This window comes from Electrophorus electricus, chromosome 17 (genome assembly GCF_041902795.1).
Source record: "Electrophorus electricus isolate QZ-2024a chromosome 17, ASM4190279v1, whole genome shotgun sequence".
Taxonomy (NCBI): domain Eukaryota; kingdom Metazoa; phylum Chordata; class Actinopteri; order Gymnotiformes; family Gymnotidae; genus Electrophorus; species Electrophorus electricus.
In genome coordinates, this window is record NC_137513.1 from 16370883 (window position 1) to 16379939 (window position 9057).

The 9057-nt window shown below is 38.7% G+C and overlaps 1 protein-coding gene across 4 annotated transcripts; it reads left to right on the plus strand.

Moving 5' to 3' along the window:
* Positions 1–1332: 1332 nt before the first annotated feature.
* mfsd12a (major facilitator superfamily domain containing 12a) lies at positions 1333–7935 on the plus strand. Of its 4 annotated transcripts, XM_027028324.3 has the most exons (11): positions 1334–1966; positions 2157–2367; positions 2522–2648; positions 3686–3895; positions 4326–4418; positions 4604–4696; positions 5204–5374; positions 5736–5830; positions 5943–6073; positions 6208–6255; positions 6565–7935. In XM_027028324.3, exons 1-11 carry the CDS (start codon positions 1696–1698, stop codon positions 6642–6644), a joined length of 1530 nt encoding a protein of 509 aa, XP_026884125.1. In that variant the 5' UTR covers positions 1334–1695; the 3' UTR covers positions 6645–7935. The 4 variants fall into 4 exon arrangements, 3 of the variants coding, with proteins under 3 accessions (XP_026884125.1, XP_026884139.1, XP_026884131.1); XM_027028330.3 differs by lacking the exon at positions 6208–6255 and having other exon boundaries at positions 1342–1966; XM_027028338.3 differs by lacking the exons at positions 5943–6073; positions 6208–6255.
* The last annotated feature ends 1122 nt before the right edge of the window (positions 7936–9057 follow it).

Consider the following 9057-nt stretch of genomic DNA (forward strand, 5'->3'; position numbering starts at 1 on the left):
AGCTAAATGAGCTGTAGGGGAGCAAAGTAAACAGGTAAAGGAGAAGTAAGTAGTTATTCTTCTTGACATTATGAAACAGCCATTATACTGCCACCTAGTGGCCTGGATGGTTTGGAGGGTCTGTACTAAACTTATTTAGTAAATCAATTTACCCCCCCCCCCCCCCCCCCCCATCATTTGAGGGGGCTCTAAAGAGTATAAACTGGTTTGTTGGAGAAGTACAAAGCAATTTGATTCTTCACCTGTGAGGTGAACTTTATAGAGTAATGTCAATAATAAATTAGTTTCATAAATAGTTTGCTCTTTTTGGTGGTAAAAATTAATTATTTCTATTTTAAATCTGAAGATAAGGGCTAACATATAAAGTTAAATTAAACACACAAAACTTTAGAAACATTGGCTATGTCCTGTACCTTTCTGTTAAAAAAATTGACGTCTAATATATGCTGCATTATATAAGTACTCTGCCGTTTTGCATTGCATATACTGACACAGCAGTTTTTCGCAAAGTACCTAGGAAAGCACATCCTATTATGAAAAAAAAGAAAATGCATTCAAAGGGTCGTATAGGAGATTATGGACCCACTTGCACCTTGATTGAATAATCATTAACATTTTTCCGAGTATGGAGCAACTAGTCACGAGCGTCGTAATATAGCAGTAAAGTATTTTGTTTTTGCCTACGTTACATCCTAACATGTATATTATACAATGGGTAGAAACATTATATATATATATATATATATATATATAAAAAGACGTTTAACAGTAACGTAACTTTTACATGACTCCTCACAAAAGCCATTCAGAAACCCTCTTGGAAGGTCTTTAAAAGCAGCGCTAAGCTCATTTAGAATTTGTTTAACAGACCTCTTAAATTAAAGGCATTTTATGGTTGCTTTTAACCAAAGTTGGAGGCAAACCAAAATGGCACCGCGCAGGCATAACCGTTCATTTTCAAGGGTTGTTGTAAGCTACCTAACTGGCGTCAAAAAGCCAAAAACCGCCTGTTTTATCAGTGTTTCTGGGTGCTTTTTTATGGGTCAGCGTCACATGACCAGGTACGTTCACCAGCTGATAAGTCACTTCTGGGTAACATAAATGCTATAAGGCTTCATAGATATAGAATTAACATGAAATATACAACTAAAACAATGTAAAGTGATTTACGTAAATGTGACACTAAAATGCGCGTTGTTTATTACTACCACCTGTGATTTTGCAGTCTTTCCTCTGGCGCCCTCTCGGTTACGTGTTTGGTGTGTCTACCGCCCTCTCTATCACGTGTTTGTTGCGTGTCGGTTACTTCTAAAATGTACGTCATTTTCTAGTTTTCCGGCATATACAAACAACTGTTAGTTGGCTATGTCGCGGACATTATTTACAAGGATTTTGTTTTCAGAAATGTAAGTTATGGTGGACCTCATATAGTTGCTTTTGTAGCCTAGTAAAAATCCTGTGGGGGGTCTGAAATGTAAGCACATCCTACTTACTCTTTCTGTGTCAGCTGACTTTTTAACTGTAGACCGGGGACGATGAAGCGGGGTTTAACTTCAAAGGACAGGGAACGCAGCGCATTTTTATCTTAGCATGATTGTTGTAAAACGACAAATCTCCGCCGCCGAGGACAAAATGCTGAATAGGACACAAAGGGAAAGCTATTAACGTATCAGCTGGTTCGTTCGTTGGTTCGTTATGCCTGAATCACCACAGACGACTTTGCCGGCCATTAAGCGCCTCGGCTATGCCGTGGGACACTTTTTAAACGATTTGTGCGCGTCTATGTGGTTTACATATCTACTGGTTTTTTATCATTCGGTTTTGGGATTTAAAAACACCTACGCCGGTGTATTGCTGTTGGTTGGTCAGATAGCAGATGGTGTGTGCACACCTCTCATTGGCTACGAGTCTGACAGAACATCTGGCTGCGGCTCGTATGGGAAAAGGAAATCCTGGCATTTGATAGGTGAGTGACCTAAAAATTGCAGTCATCATCACACACATTTGAATATTGGCTACAGTGTTTCAGCACAACAATCTCCATACATCTCAATAAAGACCTGTTGTGTTGAGTAGTCAGATAGTTTGGCTCTCTTTAGTGCCTTATATTTATATTTGTCAAGAAATTAACATATACTTCTTTTTACTACTTGCAGGGACTGTCAGTGTACTACTGTCCTTCCCTTTCATATTTAACCAATGTCTTGGCTGTGACCAGTACACTCCACAGTGGGCCAGCCTCGTCTTCTTTATACCATTCATAGTCATTTTCCAGTTTGGTTGGGCTGCCACCCAAATCTCCCATTTGTCCCTCATTCCTGAGCTTGTGTCATCTGAACATGCCAAAGTGGAGCTGACAGCATACAGGTATTGCCGTCACTCTTACCATAATTCTAGATCAATCATTTACTTCCTAACATGTAAAAAAAAAAAAAAAAAAAAAAAAGCTTGTTCACTCACAAATTGCATCTGTTGGTTCCACTTCATGCCCTGCTGTAAGCATGACTCAATGATTCAACAGGTATGCGTTTACAGTAATCGCCAACATTACCGTGTATGCGGTAGCTTGGGTTCTTTTCCACTTCCAGTCTGGGGAAGATCCATCAGTTGTGGACAATCTTGGCCCCACTGACATCCCTGTTTTCAGGGTAAGTAACCAGTACCTGTTGACCAAGCTCAGTCAGAAATGGTTTAATGCATCTTTAGAAGAAACCCTTTTTGTTGTTGATATGAGCTCTTAAATAGCTGTATTAATCTGGAAAAGATTAATTAAACCATGTGTGCCTTTCTTCTCCAGCCCTTGAAGAATTACCACAAAACACTAGTCATGAATATTTTTGTGTAGTTCCTTATTTTGTTACATAGGCTATTTAAAGGTTGCAGTTCCGGTTTCCCTCCTTCTGGTTTTGCATGAATTCCATTAGTTTTTGCTTTGCTTTGAGGTTTACAAATCATTCTGTGATCTTTGTTTAGCCAACATCTAGCACTAGTTTTTTATGATTATTTTACTCAGTAAAATATATTAAAAGAGATATAGTAAACAAATTTTTCCATGGCCAGTTCACATATATGTGACACGTCACTGTATCCAGCAGATGAGAAATTGTCTCTTGTTGGGGGGGGAATTTTTCTTTTTACAGCGAACATATGATTCTACAAGTTTGGATTTGCTACTCAGTGTGATATCACCCTCTCTCTTATTGGCCTTTGAGGTGGTCAATGAGAACAGTGGTCATTAGCATACAATATCCCATGCCAATGATGCCCAGGCAATGACTGACAAACTCATCTAGGGTGGAGCCATCTCTTTAAAGATGGCTTTCAAAGATTGGGAGGTGACAGTAAAATATAGCTTAAAATAATTTTGGAAGTGGAAAACATTGTTTGTCAGTGGTCTGAATGATTTGTTGAGGGCTGTTGATTAGACTTTTTTTGTTTGTTTTATGTCTGTAATGTGTTAATTGTCATAGGCTGCAACATGTTCCCACCATCTTGGCCATGACACTCCTGTAAATCTTTCTAAAATGCTGAAATATTTTATCTCAGTGGGATTATTTTCTGGTTAAATAAAGGTAATAATTTGTGGCAAACATAAGTGTTTGTTTCCTGCTCAGTCTCTGTAACCTGCCAAAACAATATTGAGAACATATACTTATCTTCTAATAAACTTACTGTGTTCTTTCAGAATCTGAGTCTGATAGTGCTGGCCATCGGAGCACTGTTTTCTCTGATTTTCCACCTGGGTACGCGAGAGACAAAGGCCAGGGGCAGTGAGGATGAGGAAGATGACTCCAGTGAAGGCGAACGGCAGCCTCTTATAGTTCGTTCCACTGTAACTCTTCCTTCCTCTGCACTCCAATGGAAACACTGGCTGAGGGAGCCATCATTCTACCAGGTAATGCTGTTACCAATAAGGTTTGAGGTCTTAAAGTAGTGCAAGATGAAGGGCTCCTCTGAATCTGCACTCCCTTAATACCAAGTCATTTGGCGGTCATAAGTGTGCTGCAGTCATAACTAGAGAGTTTCCCTTCATTAAATGAGTGCTTGTCCTCTTTTATGTGTGGGACAATGTATGTTGAATACCTTGGTGTTTCCCCTGTTCTGGTAATTGTAGAACAGTTATATGAAGATGGCTTTCAAGATGTCAGAGGTTCATGATTTCAAAGGTGCATTTGATGTAGCTAACTTGTATAGAAAGTCAGCAACAAATTCATTTGTGGCAGTGTGACGTACTGCTGAACATTCTTTTGTGGAGATTCAGTCATGGAAATTGCCTTACTTCTAATTTGCACAAACTGAATTCTCTCATCATCTCTGTTCCACAGGTGGCTGTTGTTTACATGTGTACTCGACTCATAGTAAACCTGTCCCAGACGTATATATCCATGTACCTGACTAACACACTCCTACTGCCTAAGGTACGACACCCACATAAATGCCCCTTTAGTGAACTCAGCTGATCAACTGCTAAATTAACTGACCACCTTTCCAAATGCCTTCGGTACGCACACGTCATGCTGTGTGGGTTTTTCCCCAACTGTTTCGCATGCCTGAACCGTGGCTGTTCACTATGTCTTGCCTGTTGTTCTCTTCTCTCCTGCAGAAGTACATAGCCACTATCCCCTTGGTGATGTACGTCAGTGGTTTCGTCTCTTCGTTCATTATGAAGCCTTTTAGCAAACTGATAGGGAAGTGTGTAAGTTTTTACACTTTCTCATGTGGCGGTCCGAGCCGTTCAACCTGCTGCAGCTGTTTAGAGAAAACAACACACTTTTAGGCCAGTAAATTAATGGCTCTCCCACTACATGCACTCCAACATAAAGCTGAGAAGAGGGGTTGGGGATGTGTCTTCAAGAGTAAATATTTATGTTAAATGTTAACATAAAAATAAGTGTTAATTAGTTAAAAGGTAATAGAGAGAAACAATTAACTAAATTTCTGCATCACCTTAAGAATCAGTTTTAGTCTCTAAGTAAATATTGCAGGGCGAGTCTAACTGTGGTGTCTACATAAAAATGCTTTTGGGATTACTGGTATAGATATATATTGTGTATTAATTTGGTTCAACCTTGTAGCATCAATGTTCAAAAGGCCCCTGTTGTTTCAGGTGTTTGTCCACTTGTAGAACCTATGATACAGGTGTTTGCTCATATGCATAAAGCATTTTTAACCACAGTGTTTAATGTGTTGTGTTCTGGTATAGATGACCTTTTTTGTGGGACTTTTGCTGATCCTGGTGTTCTCCTACTGGGTGCTGCTGGACACTCACATGGGGGACGGCGTATATGGAGCGGCAGTGCTGCTGGGGGTGGGGTCAGCCACCATCCTGGTCATGTCACTCTCCATGACGGCAGATCTGATCGCAGATCAGACGGTAGGCATGTTCAGTGCTAGTTATGGGGAACCTGAGCAAAAAGCACCAAAAGTAGTAAGCAGTTCTGCATTTTCAAGCCTGAGGACTGAAGTTTTCCGCCTTGCTTTTAACCATGTACTGTACAGAAAGTTTGTCATCTCCTATATATCTTTAAACATAAATGTTCTCATAATTTAATTGAATGTGTAACATGAGTGCAGAACATCTTTAAACAGTTCATGCACCATATAAGCAGAAGCAAAAATAGCACTGTTACTGAAACCCCGGTTTTTGTCTATTTAGTCTATTAAATGTCTTTGTATGGTGTGTGTGTTGTGTGTACACATGTTTGTTTCCTGAAATTATGTCTGTTCACTGACAGCAAAGCAGTGCCTTTGTATATGGAGCTATGAGTTTCACTGACAAGGTGGCCAACGGGCTAGGGGTCATCATCATCCAGAGCCTACACCCGTGCCAGTAAGTGTAATCGTGTGTATCTGCATGAAAGTGTGTGTCTGTGTGTTTAAAAGTAAGCTAACAGGCTTGCTTTTTGCTCTATGTGTCTAATTTTATTTGGTTTATCTCACAGCACACAGGCTTGTTGTCCTGCATGTGTGTGGTATTACCACTATGTCATGGTGCTGGTGACTGGTGGAGTGGCTGTTTTAGCAGGGCTTGGACTTTGCACTATTCTCATCTGGCCTATCAAGATAGTGCGCCGTAAGAAACATTTTTGCCTTTATTTGAATGTACCTTATACACACACACACACACACACACACTGAATGTTGCTGGAGAACATTATTAAACTTAAATAATACTGTGCCTGACATGCTGGCTATTTTGTATTGCAGTATGTGTGGAGAGACAGGTAAATGGGTCTGTTAGCAATCATACTGAGGGTGAGAGCTTTGTGAACCTTAGAGATATCACACTGCTGAATCAGTAATTGAGATCACGTGTTCCTCCAAAATGAAATGCTGTCTCTATATCAAAATGAGTTTTCCATCTATTTATGTGGCATTTTTAAAAAAATCATCAAACTATTCAACCTATTCCAGCACTTTCTGCCTTTTCTACTGAAATCAAGAACATGATTGAACAGGCCTTTCTGCACACCCCTAATAACCACATTCATGCAAACACTCAATCAGCTATTAAATGCAGTTGTGGGTGATTGCATCTCCATCCTGTGTTCGGTGTGTCTGCAGGCCTGACCGTAATGCCTGGCCTGGTGCCGTCAGATGTGGAGGACTCGGAAACCAGCAGTGAACCAGGGCTCATCAATTGAGCGCTTCTGTGGGAGCAGTCTAGCCTGCTGCACAGAAAGGCTGCAAGAAGGTAGAATTGCTACCATGTTTGCTGCTATGGAAACTGGACTTGCGATTTTGTAATGCCTGAATGTGCCAAATGGAGCCTCTGCTTGGACTCTGCTTGCCTTACCCTTATATTCATGCACACATCTGTCCTTGTTTACCTCCATGGTTCTATGGGACCTTGTCATGGTGGTAAACACAGCACCTACACATTTGTCATCAGAGCAGTTGATTCTCAGATATTATAAACCCACAGACTCAGAGGTGTATCAATTTAGATTCAAAAAGTGAAAGTCCTGCTGCAGGTTTGTATCACCCTGTTAGTTTAACTCATTAATCTGCCTGCTCATTGAGCTAATTAGAAAAGTTGGGCAGTTGGAACAAAATTGTGAGCTGGATTTCTTTCTGAACGTAAACTTTATCCCATTCTGTAATGCAGTAAGACTTTTCTTTATTGCCTGTAGGCCATTTTTATCATTAAGAAATATTAGAAGTATGAATTATAATGGGGCAATTATTTTCTACATTTGTTTCTTAAGAAAATGTTTTGAATGTATTTATCTAACAACTACATTGATGGTCACTAAGTTGTACATCTGACACAGTGTGGCATACATTACCCGCAGTGCATGTGAAAGGTCAGTATAACAGTCATTCAGTAACTACTCTTGAAAACACTCTTGAGGGATCAACTATTGAGTAAAGATCAAAGGGATTGCATCCTTACTATTGGACGATCTAAAGGAATCAACTATTGAGTAAGGAAACACTTTTTATTCATAGTGTTATTATATGTATATGTTTATATGTTAATTTTATAGAATAAAAAATGCATTGTTTTAATGCTTTAAAGATTGAAATATGTTTAAATTTAAGATCTTTTTTCTTTTAATTAGACTTGAAATTATTTTTGCACATTTAATTTTTTAAATTATTCACAGGGAGCAACACTTGGATAACATGTTGATGGGCAACTTTTTAAGATAAAGGGACAGACTATTGTTTATAGAATATCAGGGAAAACTAAATGATAGATCAAGGAGAATGTATAGTCTGTTTGCATTTCATTGTTGCGTGATTGCTATATTGTTTAATGAGATTCAACTACTTCAAATTAATATCACTGACAATTTTTAAGAGTTTAATAACCTGCATGGGAATCTGGCCCGCAGAACCTATTAAACTGGATGTTTTATGTGTAGTCCCATTCATGTGTTTTATGAACTGTTCATTGTGTTTTTTTCAACAATAAAAAAAGCAAACCTTTCTTTGTCATCTTTCTGGGTATGAGGAGTATTAATGTGGTTTGACATGAATCTAAATCGTACTTGATGAAATCTTGGTGGTTTAACAGTGGCATGGTTAAATACAAACAAACAAAAAGCCCGAAAAGCAAAATCTGACTGGTTGTGTTATCCAAAGATATGATCTTGGAACAAGGCACTTAACAGAAGTACAGTGTTTGCGGTGAGTGCAGATTTATGTTACCTTAGTTTTTTAAATTTATTTATTTATTTATTTTTACTTTTTTAGAACACACTAAGTAAGCATGTAAAAAAATTATATTGTTCAGTATGGAGACAGTAATGTTATGGGAGTGTGTGGGTTGTTATAACACCTGAAAAATTGTCTCATGCAGAGCATATCTCCAAGCTGCTGGCCCAGGTATAATCAGAGTTTTGGGGTTTTGTTGCATATGGCTTTATATAACGAGTCATTTTGAATTGCTCAGTTTCATGGGTATTAAATTATTGAGCTCCATATTCTGCTTTTAAGGCCTTACAGTGACATCTTGTGGTGGTACTGCAAGATATGCTATAAGTCTAGTAAAGACATCCTTTACATTTTCTTTGCCAGTTTGTATGGATCATTGCGATAAGTAGTAAATTGAGGTTTGCTCATGTATTGATATCAAAGTGTTTACATATTGGCAATATAGTTAATTGTTTTTTGTGTAGGTTTTTAGATGTCGCTAACAGTTTCTGCCAAGAACCCATATGTTCACTGTGGGCGTGACCCACCCCTCACTATCCTATTTTAACACGCAGACAAAATGTCGCCATATTGCCCCAGAGTTTACACCAGTCTCGATGGAATGTTAGAAACATTTTGCAACCTTGAAACAACTTCATACTCCTGGGTAACGAAAAGCGAACTTATACGGTTATATGGTCTACATAATGGTCTAATGAATGTTTCTTTACCATTAACATAACCTTCAGAGGACATCACTCCAAAATTCCCACAGGGATTCCCATCTTTTAACTTATATTGGAATGTGGCCAGAACCATAAAAAAGTTTGTTTTTGTAAAGAAAAGGCTCCTGTGAAAACAGTATTCTATATTTAATGGAAAGCCATAGATGAAATGTATTAATTGCACTGTAAT